Source organism: Balaenoptera physalus (assembly GCF_965194825.1).
Source record: "Balaenoptera physalus genome assembly, chromosome: 4".
In the NCBI taxonomy this organism is placed as follows: domain Eukaryota; kingdom Metazoa; phylum Chordata; class Mammalia; order Artiodactyla; family Balaenopteridae; genus Balaenoptera; species Balaenoptera physalus.
This window is the reverse complement of record NC_138891.1, coordinates 34,163,886-34,181,939: the sequence shown is the minus strand read 5'-3', so window position 1 is coordinate 34,181,939 and position 18,054 is coordinate 34,163,886. Positions and strand designations below refer to the sequence as shown.

Genomic DNA, 18,054 nt, shown 5'->3' with positions numbered 1-18,054 from the left:
CTGAGGACATTTTGTGGCAAAGTACACAGACTACCAAGCCTCTTCCACAGAGTTTGTGGCAATAGGTCTGGGGCCCAGGGATCTACATTTTAACGGTATTCCAGGTTATTCTGATATAGCAGAAAACACTACAAAGCACAATTCTGCAAAGCCACGTGAATTTTTCATTGACATGTATGGAAAAAATAACTGAGTAGCCTCCGCAATTGATATTAGACAAACTTCTTAGGAAGGTCAAAACTTGTTTAATGCTTACTATGCTGCTGAATAATTGTGGTTTGACAAATAAAAAGGTCAAAAGCAAATTAGAATAAACATCCTCTTCCAGAAAATTGCCTAAGCTCTGAGGAAAACCACCAGTGGCAACCCTTCTATTGAGAGTTCAGGTAAATATGACATTGGTACCTCTCCACATTCATCCGTCTCTGAGTTCCCAGCACTGTACCTCAATAAGCATTTGCAGAATGAATGAATGAATGAACATTTCTTACTAAATGCTTAAAGATGAATTCTACTGTAAGTCCATTCTGGAGACAATGAAGATAACAGAATAAAAACTAGATCTAATACCAAATTTTGACTCTGGGTTGTACTAACCTAATGATGCTTTTATTCAGAGGCCAGAAATTTGAACACACAATAAATAAAGCCTGACACAATAAAAGGAGAAAAAGTAACATGAGGCCTGCAAGTTTCACTAGGGAGGAAGATTTATGTAGGGATTCAATGTACTTGGTATTTTAAAATCTATACAGTGACAGTACATTCTAAAAAAATCTAAAGACAGAAATTCAATCAGTATCTTGTACTCACATATGCAGATTTATGTATAGGAGCTACTACTCTACATCATCAGAGATTTCACCCCAAGATACAATAAACTGGGTTGCTAGGATTAATGCAAAAACATGAAGAAGTTTCTACTCAGTTTTGATTGCTACATGCAGTTCCCCTTATTGCCATATAATTGTACATCTGATCAAACATAGCTTGGTTCAAACAGCAGTTTTGTTACTTACTTGCTGTGTCACCTTGTGGAGGTTAGTTAACTTCTCAGAGTGGCCATAGCTTTCCTGTAAATAGTAACAATACCATTGACCTCACTGGTGATGTGTGAGGACTGAGCAAGATAGTGGGCCAGCCTCATACACGGCTCCTGCTATAACAGGCTGGCAATAAATAGTAATAATTTCTCTCTCTTTCCGTAAGTTCTCAAGCTAATAACAAGCAGCAGTTGCTTAACCTAGCACCGTATCTGTTAAAGGTAGTAAAACTAATACAAGTAGCAAAACTCAGTGACACTACATGTCAACCATCAATAACATAAGCTTTCCCCTTAATCATCATTTTCTACTTGCGACATCCACTAAGGGAAAATGCCATTCTAATACATTTCTCACAATGTTATGCGTCTGCGGTTTACTTCTGTTGATTGCACCGAAATCTTATTTTCAGTGAGCTGGCCAGCTGATTAGCAGGCCACACTATACCGTCTATACCATAAATACCTTAGACTCCATTCAAGGAGGCCTTTTATAAGTTAACACAACACAGATCCCAAAGACATCATTGTAATGCATATACTGTATATTTTAAGGAAACGGAGGAAGTTCAATAAAATATTGATCCAGAATGAGTCCACTTTTCTCTTAATAATTTTTCTACATCTTTAAATATAAGTAACCTGTCCAGAAAAAGTAAAAAATGTCCCCTTGTAGACCCTTTGAGGCTAATGAGAGATTAAGTCATCAAATCCTCAATTTCTGAGGTTACAAACTGTTAAATTGTGAATTGAAGGATTTTCTCATTAGCCTTTGAAATTGGTACAAAGCGTGTGATTCTAACACGGGAAGATGTACATTTAGATTAATTGAGCCTCAAAATAAATGCCTGGTTAATTTTTAAACATTATAGTGTAATTAAGTGTACTTTAAAGTGATTACACACATAGTACAAGCATATATAATACATATCTAAAAATGATATGTATGTGATGCATATAGTGAAGTATAAATTGTAGAATAAAGATAAAAACTGAATGAAACTAGAGATGGCAATTTAGAGACATAAGAAACCATTTCGCTGCTATTTCTAATATTTATTTAAGAACTAGCTAACAATCAAAAATGAAACATCTTACTTAGAAGTTGGCCAAACTTAAGACAAAAAAAAAATCAAAATTATATTTGAAATCTGGAAACACTAATTTCCCATTTTTAATTACACTTCTTCCATCTAAAATAAAAGGAATATAGTGACCTATGAGGTCAGAATGTAAAAAGTCACCTTAGTAAGTTGCCAGTGGTAACTATGTGGTAGGATGAAAATTACTGAGTCACATTTGCGTAGACTCTGAAAAGAAAGGGGCAATAAAAAAATTATAGGGGTACCAGCTAATACTCATATGTCTTTTCCAACTTTCATTAGAAGTACTGGTTTTCTGGTAGGCTGTTCAAACTGCAACCATTTATTTCAATTGTTAAAACTAATATTTCCTTTGGAACAGCTGATATATGCAAATGTTTTGAAGCACTTTCTGAAGATATTTACTGCTCAGATATTGGCCAGAAGCTCTGGCAAAGGAAGCTGGGAGCCTCCTATTGAAAATTGCTACTGGTTTGGGTTGGTTTTTGGGTTTTTTTTCCCGCTAAGATAATACAACTATCTCAGAAAAATTTTGCCAAAGGGGGAAAGAAACCCTTTGCAGTCAAGAAATATTGTTTCACGCTTTTCCAATATGATGTTTTTTTATGGTTCTGCCATGCTTTCAAATGATCAATTCTAAGGCAAGGGTGAGTAAATTTACATATATAATATTTATTTGAAAAGTATAAGTATCTAGTGGTAGGAAATGTACGGCAGTTTAAAAAGTGATTAAGAAAAAATTATATTTTATACACACACAAATATGCACACACATGCATGTATGCTCAAATGTTTTGTTTTCATTTAGGGAATGAATATAAGTTTAATTAGCTCTAGGAATTACAGTTTATTGGCTTTTGCAAATATTGAAAACAAATTAATTGCATCTAACACACAGGATATTGTAGCTCTTAAATGTATGTATCTCCTTATGATTCACTTGTTTCCATAAAGGACTTGTGTCAGCTTAAAATTATTTTATTTTATTTATTTATTTATTTTAAATATTTTATTTATTTTTTGGATGCTTTGGGTCTTCGTTGCTGCGCGCGAGCTTTCTCTAGTTGCGGCGAGCAGGGGCCACTCTTTGTTGCAGTGCGCGGGCTTCTCATTGCAGTGGCTTCTCTTGTTGTGGAGCTCGGGCTCTAGGCACGTGGGCTCAGTAGTTGTGGCGCACGGGCTCAGTAGTTGTGGTGCACGGGCTTAGTTGCTCCGCGGCATGCGGTATCTTCCCGGACCAGGGATCGAACCCGCATCCCCTGTACTGGTGGGGTGATTCTTAACCACTGCGCCACCAGGGAAGCTCCTTGTCAGCTTAAAGAACACACACATCCTAAAAAGAAGTTCAAGGTTTCTCAACCTCAGCACTATTGACATATGGGTGGCTATCTTGCCATTGCCATTTCGGTGGCCAAGTCTTTGTCGTGGGGCTGTTCTTGCCGTTGGAGGGTGTTTAGCAGCATGCCTGGCCTGCTAGATGCCGATAGCACTCCTGCAGTCAGTTATGACCGTCAAAATTATTTATTGATATTGCCAAAACATCCCTGGGGGTCAGGGGCAGGCAAAACCATCTCCAGCTGAAAGTTACCCACTGCTTTATACCTAATGGACTTTAATGAAGGCCGTATTAGTCTGCTCAGGCTGCCATAACAAAACACCATAGACTGGGTGGTTTAAACAACATAAACGTATTTTCTCACGGTTCTGGAATTTAGAAGTCCAAGATTAAGGTTCTGGACAATTTGGTTTCCAGTAAGAGCTCTCTTCCTGGCTTGCAGACAATCACCTTATTATTTCCGCTCATAGCCTTTCCTTGGTGCATGCACGCAGAGAGAGAGAGAGCTCGCTGGTGCCTCTTATAAAGACACCAATTCTGTCAGATCAGGACCCCACATTTAGGACCCTAACCTTAACTACTTTAACCTTAATTATTTCCTTAGAGGTCCCATCTCCAAATATAGCCACACTGAAGACAGGACTTCAACATACAAATTTTACGGGGACACACACATTCAGTCAGTAAAAGGGGCACACATAATTTAAAAACTGCTAACCTAAAGTTTTTTGTAAGTAGCTTTAAATATTTTCATTCTTACATTTAAATGGTAGGATTCTTTATTCTGGGAATTTCCTCAAACATAAGATAATGGATTTGTACTATAAAACCTGGCTCTAAAGGAGTGCATGGTTGACCAGTTATTCCTTCCAATTTTGCCAAATTCTAATAGCTGCAGCTTCCAAAAGCTTTCAAAGTATGAATATGTGAGGTTCAGTATTTGTTTGTTTTGGTTTTAAATAAAATTATTTTATTTAAAATAAAAACAAAGACTGTGGTATATCAAAGACTAAATAATTAAATTCCAAAATCATATCAATAGCTCCATTCCCTTGTAAACTAGAATACTGAAGAAACTGACTATTTTTTAAGGGCAAGCAACATTTTCTTGATTTTATTTCCCTACAGAAAGTCTTTTCAGGAAAACTAAAAGTTAGACACGTACCCCCTCCTTTGAAAAAGAAGCTATTGAGAAAGATAAATTAAGTAGCCAGAGAACCCAGAAAAACAAAGATTTCTGACTGCCAACTGGAATTCTGGTGGACCCATTGCATAGTGTAGTTTTTAGTCATATGTAAATGGGTACATGTGTACGTATGTAATTATGCATACACACACACATATATGTTCACCCCAATTGTATACCTATTTCTAAGATCAGCGTATGCACTACAAACTCAGACTTTGCTTTTGTTGCAAATTTAAGAAACTTAAGATATATGACTAAAATTTTTATTTCATCCTTTATTTGAAAAAACACGTGAGGACTTTTAGGAACGCATAGAATAAAACCTAAAGGGACGCTGTACTATCATTTAGTAGAAATTCCTAAAGTAGTCAAAACAGATATCTTCATTTTTTTTCTTAGAAAGTCTCCAGGGGGATTTCACTGGTTTGATGTTATTGTTTGTTTGTTTTGTTTTGTCTTACAAATAGTATTCTATAGTATATCGCAAATGAGATGACGCTTGAACAATGCAGTGGGCCGGGATGGGGGGTTGGTTGTTAGGGACACCAACCCTCACGCAGTTGAAAATCCAAATCTAATCATATGGTCGGCCCTCGTTATGGGAAGTTCAACATCTGTAGTTCAAGCAACCTCAGAGAGTGTGGCATTGTTGCAGTATTTATTGAAAAAAATCCGCATATAAGTGGGCCCGCACAGTTCAAACCCATGTTGTTCAAGGGTCAACTGTAGTATATACATTGTTAATAAGTCAAAACTATCTATTTACTATTTTTAAATAGTATGGTATACTACATAGTAAATAGATAGTATTGACATATTAACAGGAATTTTTCTCTTTTTTAAAAAATTTGAGCTATATTTTTTGTTTGTTTGCTTTAATTTGGCTACGTTGGGTCTTAGTTGCGGCAGGCGGGCTCTCTAGCTGCAGCATGCGGGCTTAGTTGCCCTGTGGCATGTGGGATCTTAGTTCCCCAACCTGAGGTTGAACCCAAGTTCCCTGCATTGGAAGGTGGGTTCTTGACAACCGGACCACCAGGGAAGTCCCTATTCATTTTTTATTCTCAAATATTATGACTCTTTAAGCCAGATTATAAGTGCACCCTTGTACTTATTTCAGAGTTTTACCATCTAAAAAGGCTAGAAAATACTCTTTAAAACAAACACAATTTCTGTTTTAATTTCCTCATTGGACTTTCAGGTAACACCAGGAACAAATGCTTAGCATCCCCATAGAACATGGAGAAAGGAGTCATTTCTCCTCTTATTTTGCTGGGCAATTAATCTCTAGTCTCCTAAACTGAACATGAAGTAAATATAGCAACATTAATCAATATTTAAAGCTTAACTTTCTAGGTGTAAATTGCTATTTCTTCATCCAATCAACATAAAGACAAATGCTTGGAACTCAGGTCAACATAAGACCTGGGAGAATTTTCTCCTACCAGTAAGAGAAAAAAGAAGCAGAAATTTATAAATGTATTTTCACTGAAATATTCCCTATTTCTTTATTTTATTTTACTACAGATCTGAAGTGTTTTCAAATGAAATGCAATATAATGCAAATTTTGATTTTTTTCCTTTCCCTGATCCCATAAAAAGTTCATCTTTACATATAAACTGTGGCTGAACAACTATTGAGACTGCCAGGAAAAGAAAGAAAAGTACTAACACACATACACATCCATACACACAATCTATTGAGTTTAAATTTGTAATTTTACCATGGCCTGAAAGGATATAAAAGAACGTAACAGACACTGTTTCATGGGCATTAAACTTTTTCTCATCCAAGTCTAATCTGATTTTAGGGAAGCGATTCTTGGTTAGACTTTTCTAGCTATTTAAAGAGGCCTCTCCAGTATTCAAATGTTCTAGGCACTATTTTATAGAACATTCCTAAGTTTGATGACGATGATTCTTGGACATGAAAACCAACAGTGACATTTACAAGACTCCAAAATATCCTCAATGCTGACGCAATATCAACGCACTCTAACTCAAACATCGGGATACTATGACTTTTTTCCCAGAGAATTTAGGAGCTTTAATTGCACAACTCCCATTAATCATCTCGAAAATGGCATAACTGAAACTCTACACGTCTAGATAAGTATTACGTAATGCATGAGAGTCGGGTTAGCTGCTGCTGAGGAGGTGGAGAAAGGGAAAAAGGCAACAAATCACACACACATTCTTGTTACAAAAATACCACTCCTTTCTCCAGCAGCTTTTGTCTGTGAGAGATCAGATATACATACAACTGTGACAGCAACAGTTATATCAGCACACAATTTTAGCTGATAGTCATCTGAAGAAATCTTAGCCTCCTCAGAGAGGGCCCACAGGGATCTTATATTTAGAGCTGCTTTTGATGGGATGCTGTAAGAAGAAACGGTCGCACTTTTTCCTTCTACTCCTGGCCTCCTCTATGCCACAGAATCCCACAAAAGTGTGTAGCCATCTATGAAGCGCTATAAAGTGTTTAGCTGGCACCTATGGTCTGACACTATTCCAGTCTTCCTGGGCTCCAAAGATGGGCCTGGCCAGCATCCCGAAGCCAAACCAGAGTCTCCATGACCTTGTGAAAGCCCAGTGACATTTGGTAGGTGCCAGTATCATTAAACAGTCCAACATTTGTTGGCTGCTTTTTTATAGCATCATAAAATTGGAAATGCCAGATCACTATGTTTCTATTATTTTTTAAAACTGCTTCATTATTTTTTCGGTACAGCAACTGTCAGACTTCTAAACTGTTTGGAGCAGAAACACTTCTGAAGTTTTATGGTATCCAAATCAGACAGTCTTCAGTCTTGGCTAATAATTAAAAAGCCCTAACATTTACATAATAAAATTTAGAGCTCTATTTGTAGCGCATGCCTTTCAATTGAGAAATACAAAATGTTTTACAGATAGTACCCAATTCATCATCGTACCATTATTAGGTGGATTACAGCATGACTGTCTATATTATATTTCTAGGGCTTTCCTGAAGGTAAAAAGGAGGTAAACTTCTTAAGTCAAAAGTACATAATTTTTTCCTTAACAATCTCTTGGAAGACTTGTTTAAGCAGTTCTTTATAGAACTATTCTAGCTCTTAGTGCATTGATAAAGCAAAAGCTCTCCATCTTTAAATACCTCTCCAAAGGAGAAGGAAAGGGGTCCTCACCCAAGGACACATAACTGAACCCAGACAGCCCAACTACGAAGTTGGTATTTTTTGCCATTACGCTAGAGGTAACGGTAACCATTACACCATCACTTGATCATCGTTACATGTGCGTGCTTTTCTAATCATTGCTCACACTAAACACAGAAGACTTTATCCAGAATAGGTCAGAACCAAACGGATGCTTCAACCCCCTTGAGTTCTGCAAAGGAAAAGATGTTTCACAATATAAGCAACTAATTTTGGAGAAGATTAATCCACATAGTATTTCCGAAGTGTAATGAAAAAAATTAGATTCTCTTATAACTTCCAGTTTCTCTGTCATTCTTTTTTTTTCCCCTCAGCAGGACCTGTACTATAGGATCAACAGCAGAAAAGAAAATAATTGAACACCATAAAGTTAAATTTCTGCTTCCCATTATCCATTTCAACAAGAGCCCTAGTGAGTCAAGAGGGTCTTGGACTATCTATGGATTACACTGACCTGGCCTCTGTGATTTAGATAGATCACAAGTAAAGAAAAGGTGATTTGATATAGAAAAAGAGAATACATTATATATATTAAAAATAAAAAACAAAATTAGACAATACAGAGAGGCTTTAAGGGGCAAGTCTTTCATTCAGCAACAGAAAAGAAAGTAATGGAAATCAAAGAGGTAAAACATTTTGGTGACGTCAGCTCAAGAATAATAACAGCATTGCTTTGTATTTATATGAAGCATTTGCTATATTTATACCTTCTAGGTCCTACACATGCCTACAAATATACGAAAGTAAACCCTGTTTTTACATCTCTAAAATAACATTTATTATTGGTTATGATAAACCTTTAAGTATAATATTATGCAATGTTTTCAAAGTCCCATTTCAATATTTCCCTTGTAAATCTCCCATCAAAACCCACTAGATGGGGTAGTGTATATTATGTACATGATTGGTGCTTAAATAGTTCTCTAAACTATAACAGATGTCCAAAATTTTGGCTATCAGTTTTATATAGAAATTATTAAATTACACTGCTCTCTAATCTTTTAGAGACATCCCTGACTTTGCCAAATAACAAAGACCCTTCCTTTTCCCCAATTTTTCATTCCAAGTCCTCCGTAAACCTCTGAGATTCCCTAACTGAAGACACACATTGTCACTAGCTTCCTGACCTCACAGATTCTGCCTCAAGTCCAGCCATTAAACGCTACTGCTTCATGTAAACAATGACAGAGCACAAGGCAAAGGGGAGGTGACAGAGGTCCGCACTACCGCTGACCACTGTCTCCTTCAGGAAGATCAACTTTGTACTTGAACAAAATGTGCTCAATGCCACTGGCAGTGTCCCCGCAGGGAAAGCACTCCCCGCCCCACCCCCCCGCCCCCCCGTCCCCATGACAATTTGCTAAAATTGTGCACGATCATCAGCTCTCCCTCGCAGACTTCAGGCTGCAGCCAGGAGAAAGACAATTGGCTCCCGGGCCCAGAACACGTCCCTATTGGATGCTGACTGCAGCAGCATAGGCGGTAGGGTGAAAAACAATCTCTTGAAGTAAAAAAAAAAAAAAAACAGCATCACAACACAGGTTATCTGAGCCTGTCTCCTCCTCTGCCCCCACCCCCATCCCCAGGGACTTCCACTGGCTTTCTCAGGCAGGTTCCCAAACATCTAAAGGAGTAACCGTCAACAGAAGTTACTTGAAAATTATCTCTGGGAATAAAACAGGAAAGTCTCCCAATTTTGAGAAAGAGTTCATGTATTTCTACTATCCTTGAATAGCTTTCTGGAAAATGATCCACTTTAACAATAAACAAATAAATAAAAAGAGATGCCTATGGACTATAGAACTCTTTCAAAACACCTATATGATGAGTCTCTTAAGGCAGAAGGGTACTGAAGTCGTGACTTAAACAGAGGCATTTAAAAGCTTAATCGTTACAAGGTGTTCTGTTCTAAACAGCAATCAGAAGCTGCGGAGATATTCTTAAGTGCTTACTTAAGATGAAAAGTATGGAGATGTTGGGCCTCACAGGAACCTCAGCCATGGCAACACTTTTATAATAAGTCAGAATGCGAACGTAAGAGGGAAAAGCACAGGCGGCTGTCACATGGTGTTTTTCTCCTGCTATCACATCAAAAACATTTAGGCTGAAAGCCCGGATCTGCTCAACACCGGGCTTGGGTGTATTAAGTGAGTAAAGCAACGTATCTGTGAATTTTACACTCTCTACCTCTGGCTAAAGCAGGTGGCTGTTAGTAGACATAGTTGTTTCATGTTCCTTGGCACTCTGCACATGCCTTCCTCCCAGCAGGGCCACAGGGCTTTACTGCACACTAATGCCTTGTCTTCCTCCCATGCTGATGGCCTCCAGAAGGAGGCTGTGCCTCAAACTTCTGCCCACAGTGCAGCCCAGGCCAATAAACCTAATAAACATTTGCCAAGTGAGTGAGTCCTGACTTTATTTCAGAATAGAAAATATTCTGTCCAGAGAAAGAGAACTACAGTATGACATCACTTATATGTGGAAGCTAAAAAAAAAAAATGATACAAATGAACTTATTTACAAAACAGAAACAGACTCACAGACTTTGAGAACAAACTTATGGTTACCGGGGGAAGGGTGGTGGGGGAGGGATAGATTGGGAGTTGGGGATTGACATGTACACACTGCTATATTTAAAATAGATTGGGCTCCCCTGGTGACACAGTGGTTAAGAATCCGCCTGCCAATGCAAGGGACACGGGTTTGAGCCCTGGTCTGGGAAGATCCCACATGCCGTGGAGCAACTAAGCCCGTGAGCCACAACTACTGAGCCTGTGAGCCACAACTACTGAAGCCCGTGTGCCTAGAGCCCGTGCTCCTCAACAAGAGAAGCCACCGCAATGAGAAGCCCGCACACCACAATGAAGAGCAGCCCCCGCTCGCCACAACTAGAGAAAGCCCGCGTGCAGCAACGAAGACCCAACACAGCCAAATAAATTAATAAATAAATTTATTTTTAAAATTTAAAATAAATAAATAAAATAGACAACCAGCAAGGACCTACTATATAGCACAGGGAACTCTGTTCACTATTACGTAACAACCTAAATGGGAAAAGAATTTGAAAAAGAATAGATACATGTATATGTATAACTGAATCACTTCGCTGTACACCTGAAACTAACACATTGTTAATCAACTATACTCCAATATAAAAAGTTAAAAAATAAATAAACTTACAATAAAAAAACCTTCAGACGCAAAAAAGAAAAAAAAGAAATTAACACATTATAAATCAACTATACTGCCATTAAAAAATAAATTATACTAAAAAAAATTCTGTCCGATAAAGTAGTTCTCAAAAACATACCTTGTGCATCTTCACCCAGACCTCTGTCAACTCACACACTTTGGCCCCATTTTCTCTCAATTCAATTGTATTTTCCTTCTCTTCCCATTTGCTCCATTTTCTGGTAACTTCTTACTACCATCATCCAACCACAACTTTGCACTCCGACCCAAATAAGCAATATGGCCACTTGCTGGATTTCTCTGTGCCTTGAGCGTGTAACCTTCTCTTCTACAGGTCTTGGTGATCTTCACACAGGAACTGTCCCAGGACTTGACATAAAAAAAGCAATAGAGCCCCAGCTCAATGGTGACGACATGAACTGGTATCACAGAGTTGTTTGTTCCAGTGCTAACTCTGATATTTATTAGCAGTGAGACTGGGTTAATTACTCAACCTCGCTCAACTTCAACTTCCTCTTCTATAAAACTGGAGGTAAGAATACCATCCTAGGGATGGAGTGACTGTTAGGCGAGAGCATGAATAACGGCCCTTGATTATGCTCTGGTACTCAGGGGATGGAGAGCCCTGGGTCCCTCTCACTCTCCTAGCACATTCTTCACATCCCTGGAACCTTGCAACCCCTGCTTCCTCTCACACAGTCCCACGTCTCTGGTCACGCTTGAAAGCGTTCCTTCTCCTTTTCCTTCAGCCCCTGTTTTGACAGAGTCCTTCAGTTCACGGTCAAGTTAGAATCTCTTTTAATGAACTAACTCCCACTAAGCCTCTAGTGGCCAAGGATGGCAAATTTCCAGTCCAGGGGAAAAAACACTTCTCCAGGAGCTGGGGAGCCCTGGCTTCACTACAGCTCTTTCAGCCACTAGCTTTGTGGCATCATACACGTGCTCACCTCCTAGCCCAAACAGTGCCTTCATTTGTGAAACTGCAGCCAAGGAACGCAACTCCTGAGTGGCTGTGAGAAAGCTTTCCCAGTGCCCAAAGGCCGAATCAACTAATGCTCATTTCTCTGACCATAAGGAAGCTGGGCATCTGTATTTTCAAACGGGTTGATAATAAAGAGGAATCATTTTCCTAGGTTAAATTTGATGATGAGAGGTGACCCTTTTCAAGTGTCACTTTCCTTGGATATTTCCTCTTTCCCTTTCCCTCCCTTCCTCCTCTTTACTTTCCTTGTCAGGTAGGATAAAATCACAGTGGTGAATTCAGCACCAGTCAAACTGTATTACAGGTAATTTTTTAAAGTCTGTCTATCCCTCGAGATTAAGAACTTGTTAAAAACAGGACAAACTCTAACTTAGCAACCTAAGTATTTTTAGTTAATGTTTGTAGAATGAATAAGCAATTTAGGAGACAGGAGGGCATCTCTGGGGTCCCAGCTATCACACCACTGAGACACCACTGTAAGGTTTAAGCCAATGGTCCTTAATCATGGCTGTACATTATAAATTAAAAATTCCTATACCCAGCCTCCATACCCAGAATTTCTGCTTTAATTGATTTTGGCTGGGTCCCAGGAAAGCTCTCAGACAATTCTAATGACTGTACTCTGAGGACCATTGGTTAGTCTCTATATACTAACGCACATTCTCATTTACACATCAGTCACAGCCCTTTCCACAGTTCTTTTAAACCCAGTGTTTGCCAGTGACTTCAAGATAACCACTCACGTTATCTGTCAGTTAACTGATACTTGTGTTTCTAAACGGTCGCCTCACAGCTCCTTTCCTAGACAGTGGGAGAAAGGGCACTCAGGGCAAGGGCGGGCACAAAAAGAGCCACTGCCTTTTGTTCCCTTGGGCATGTCATCTTGGGCACACACGCAGGCAAAAGAGAAAGCAGAATGGAACAACGATTCATTGTCTCCTCATCTAACCCAAAAAACAAGCTAGAAGATAGGAAATGAATGGATGAGGCAAACAAGTAAAATAAAATAGGCAGTCTTGCCTTCAATATGCTTTATGCCAAGTCTTAGTATCTTCTAGAATAACTCATTTATACATTTATCCACCATTTATCTACTTGGTGAGACTACATGTGAGACTACATGTGAGACTGCTCACATGCTGAGCGCTGCAGGGCCGCGGAGACACAAAATGAATCAGACATGTAGTCTGCAAAGGGGAATAAGGCATGCACAGAAACAGCTAGAATATACGGATAGAAGACAAAAAGGGTCATAAGGTCAAAAAGACATTCCAGGGCTTCCCTGGTGGCGCAGTGGTTGAGAATCTGCCTGCCAATGCAGGGGATGCGGGTTCGAGCCCTGGTCTGGGAAGATCCCACATGCCGCGGAGCAACTAGGCCCGTGAGCCACAACTACTGAGCCTGCGTGTCTGGAGCCTGTGCTCTGCAACGAGAGAGGCTGCGCTAGTGAGAGGCCCGCGCACCGCGATGAAGAGTGGCCCCCGCTCGCCACAACTAGAGAAAGCCCTTGCACAGAAACGAAGACCCAACACAGCCAAAATAAATAAATAAATAAAATAAATAAATTAATAAAGAAAAAAAAAAGGATGTGACCTAATTATTTAAAAAAAAAAAAAAACATTCCACTTAGAAAAATCAGATAATAGCTTTGAAGAAGAGGTAGAATTTATACATGAGCAGTTAGAAAAGATATCCAGGTAGAGGAAATAACCTAATTTGAAGCATCAGTGACAAGTAATAAATCTGTAATAAGAGTAGTGGGAAATAAAGTTTGCAAAGTATGCTGAGTCTAGCTTGGGGACGGTTTTAAAAACTGAGTTAAAGATTGTCTACTTTCTTCTGTAGGGCAGGGAGAGCCACTGAAGGGAACCAGGGATGACAACAGCCAAGCCGTCATTTCATGAATTCATCAGACAGGAGCACAAGGGGGCCTGACATGGCTGACAGCCTGGGGAGGAGAGACCAATTAAGTAATTATTTTAATAGTCCAGGCAAGAGCTAACACAGACCTGACCATTCTCCACATCATTATGCCATCTTTTTCACAATCTCCCACTCCACCTCTATTCTAATGCACACTCACATACTCATTCTCTCTCTCTTTTCCTTTCTCTCTCTCTCCCCAGCCATACTAAACTAAACTACATTCAACCCCGTGTACAAGACATTACTTTGTCCATGTAGATCCAGTTCTTCAAATACTTCGCCTTTCCCCCATCTTTTTTGTTTGGCCTGGCTAATTTCCAGTCAGTCTCCAGTTAAAAGTTGCCACCTCCAGGAAGTTTTCTTTAAACTTCAAGCCTTTGTTTAATGCTCTGTTAGTTGGTTCCAGAGCATTCATTACACTTTATCATAATTGCTTGGCAGTTGCCTATTTCTTTCACTAGACCAGGAATGAGGCTTGAAAACCACGTCTGTTTATTTTCCAGCTGTATTCCCAAAACAAGAACATCTAGAATAGTGTCAGGCTCATAATAGGTATTAACTCATTGAATGAGCAAATAAATAGTCTTATAAAGCAGAATGTATATTGAATAATATACATATAATACATGTATACTAGACATCTAATATACACACATATATTAACTGTATGTCTAACTTCTAAAACACAGCTAGAACAGGGCTTTTTCAAAACCTACTAATGTTTTGAAAATGTACTTAATTGATTATCTGCCACATTAAGCTTGATTATTTTCCAATTTCTTGCTACTTAATAACAAATTTCTGGTTCAATCATTAGTCTGTTGTTCTATGTTTCATTGTTTCCTTAATACCAAGATAAAAACTGGCCTCCACACTACAGTCAAATCAGAAAATAGTAAATAGTAACTGTAATCTGGATACTCAGATTAGAAAATGTTACTTAGAAGTGTCAATATGGTAGGCAGCTTGGCAAAAATTCTGAGGCATTGCTCAAGGGATATACCAATAAAATGAAACTAAAAATGTTTTTTTTTTTTTTCCTGTTGTAATTGTTCTTGTTAGAATAGCAAGAAAAGTGGCTGATAATCAAATGGACTGATTAGGCAAACAAAAAGTAACTCCTTTTAAAACCAGTATTCCGTGTTATAAACTGCCAGGGTTTTGCTAAAGCATACTGGCTTACGTGGGGCAGGGGGCAGGTGCCCCAGGTTCCACAGGAGTGCATGGGTGAGATTACCAGAGCACATGTAACACACAGCAAGAAAAGATTTACAATGTATTAGTCAACGAATTTATTTTAGGGAAAGATTAAAGGGAGAACCATGTAAGGACCAAGAAATACTTTAAATAGATTCAAGTAAAAGTTTACAAATTATCAATCGCCTTATTATTTACACTTAAAACGTGTTATCAATCATTTGAGTCTGAGCAGTCCTCAGAATACCAATGTTCTTATCTCCCAGATTTTCTGAAGTGAGGGAACTTTCAGATGACATCATCCGTTTTTAACAGCACACATATAGTCCTGCCAACTCACTACTTACTGTGGATTTGCTTTCTGTCATTTCTCCTTTTGTTTTTTCCAATAATATACTCAAAAATATGCTACACCCCCTGTGTTTTTCTTTAATATATGTCTATGGGTCCACTATGTAAAAACATCTGTCAGTTCACCACAGGCCATTTCTTATACCTCACTTTTCATAAATAAAACACTTTGCTCACACAAATGAACAGACAGTTCATTAAATAAACGGGTAATCCCCAACTTTCTATTGAGAATTTTAACCTACGTCTTTCTTTTATCTGATTACCTATCGAAAAAGAAAAGAAAAAAACAGAGTGAGGCCGACCATAAATCATAACATAGGGTAAATTTTAGAAAATAGATAATCAATACTATGAAGTGTCCTGGGACACCAAGTGCAGAGGAAAACAAGACCGGGAGTGAAGCGCTTTCTGGAGCATTTTCAATCAACCTCACAATGACCATATGAGTCACTGGCATTAACTCCATTAGGCTGATGGGGAAATTAAGGCCCACAGAGGTTTAATGACTTGCCCAAGATCACAGAAGTAGCGAATAAAGTTTAAATCTAAAATCGAGGTCTGATACTAAGTCTGAGGATTATGTCCTCTATAGCGCAGCTGGCTTCTCAGGAATCCAAAAAGCCAGGAGGTTCTACTAGGTAAAATGGCAGCAAGTGACGCCACACAGGTGGGAACTTCAGGCTGTTCAAAAGACAAGAGATAAGCCAACCTGGCTGGAATGAGGGCTTCGTTCAGGAGAGGTAAATTCCGAGAGTTAAGGCGAAGTAAGTGGAAGTAACTAAATACCTGGTTAAGAAATCTAAACATAAGCAAAGAAAACCCATCCATTGAGTGCCTTTGCTGAGACCAACTTGAATTTCAGGAAGACACTGCATAGTGAAAACGGCCCAAGTCATAAGGATGTAGAAAGACTGCACTCATTAAGTTCAAGTGGAATGACTGTCTGGTTATATTCTCCTAACAATATAAGACAAAACAGTTGCACTAAACTGTTTAAGTGGGTTAGCATGTCAAGCTAGCACACAAATGTCCTCTGTGAAATGTATTACATACCACAATGGCAGAGAAGAGAAACTAGACTTAAAATGATAATCAGGACTATTATTTGATATTTGAGTTTATGAAGAAATGAAAATGTACCTAGTCACTCTATTAACCCTGAAGAAATAAGATGCTTGCTTTGCAATCTTAGATTTATAAAAATAAAAACATTTCTCACAAAATAAAAACTACTTATCCATATCTTTTTAAAAAAATTACAAACAGCACTGGTCATACCTGCAATTACGTTGCTTATTCATGTGTTTCCTTACTGACTGACAGGCTGCACTAGGGACCTAAGATCCATGAAGGCAGGGCTTGTTTCCCAGAGCTTGGAGTGAGTCACAGAGTGTGGAATAAAGGAAAGAATAGATCTCACGTAATCCTCCCCACAATTCTATGATGGGAGTACTGCAATCTCCACCCCCATGACCTGGTGAGGATCAGCGATCCTGTGAAATTAAATAATTTGCACAAAGTCACAGAACAATTAAAGCGACAGAGACTCATCTGCCTGAGTCACATGTACGGTATAACAAATTTGGCAGGCTATGTTTAGAACTAAGACAATATCAAGTTGAAATTCAAATAGTCAGTGTTTAAAATGTAGCAATGAAAAAAAAACAATTTCCCAAGGACTCTTTTCATGGTATATAAGTGCAGTCAGACATACTTCTTATAGCTGTCACCACAGTACACATTTAGTTATACTATGGATTTCACACAAATTGATATGACATTTTGCAAATCATAAACAAAGTTGTCTATGTCACCCTTTGGGAAAAAACTCAATTTTGCTCCAAAGTATTTGTGTTGCCACTACAAAGGTCTCAGTGGTTCTCACTTGGGAGAAAATTGTGAAGAAAATCTAGCTGATAATCTTGTTTTTAAAAGCTGTAGGTTCATCCTGGAAAACCATGTAGGATGAACTGAATGTCAGTGATAAAAATAGACTCATACTAAATTGGTTACTCTCAATAACTGTTAGAAAAGCTCTATAAATTAGACACCATTTTTCAGTGAAATTCTTAGAAAAAAATTATTTAAAATACTTTCATACCTCCTACTAAAAGTGATAATATCCATGAGGACTGAGAAATGACTCTTTTGAGAAAACAGTTTCTACAAAGAACTGGTGAACTATATATATAATATTCAAATTCACTTAGCCAACTATTGCACATACATAGGAAAGAGGAAACTGTACCCACAATTTTGCTAGTAACCTATTTTTTATATCTACCTATTAATAAATATATATTGGGTGTCTATTAGCTTATCATTATGCTGGATGATACAGGATAGAAAAAGAAAGATAAAATGTAACTCTAATTAGTAAAGAGAGTCAGATGTAGGAGACATGAGTAGAAGCTGACTTCATGGGAAACATCCTCAAGATGAGGTATGAATAAAGGTGGACTAAAATGGTCGAAGGACATTCTCTCAGCCCTGACAGGATTCATGCACCACCCTCCCATTCATTCTCTAGACAAGG

The 18,054-nt window shown here is 38.4% G+C and overlaps 1 protein-coding gene across 22 annotated transcripts in view; it reads right to left on the bottom strand.

The window, feature by feature from the left end:
- The window catches only part of MBNL1 (muscleblind like splicing regulator 1), a 174,815-nt gene that overhangs the window by 42,652 nt on the left and 114,109 nt on the right, over positions 1-18,054 (bottom strand). The window contains exon 1 of one of the 22 annotated variants that reach the window (XM_082459596.1): positions 11,178-11,817. The exons of the other annotated variants lie outside the window; for them this stretch is intronic. Within the exon in view, the coding sequence (XP_082315722.1) occupies positions 11,178-11,186 (9 nt within the window). The 5' untranslated portion in view covers positions 11,187-11,817. Of the gene's footprint in view, positions 1-11,177; positions 11,818-18,054 lie in introns of those variants that run through there. 22 annotated transcript variants of the gene reach the window in all.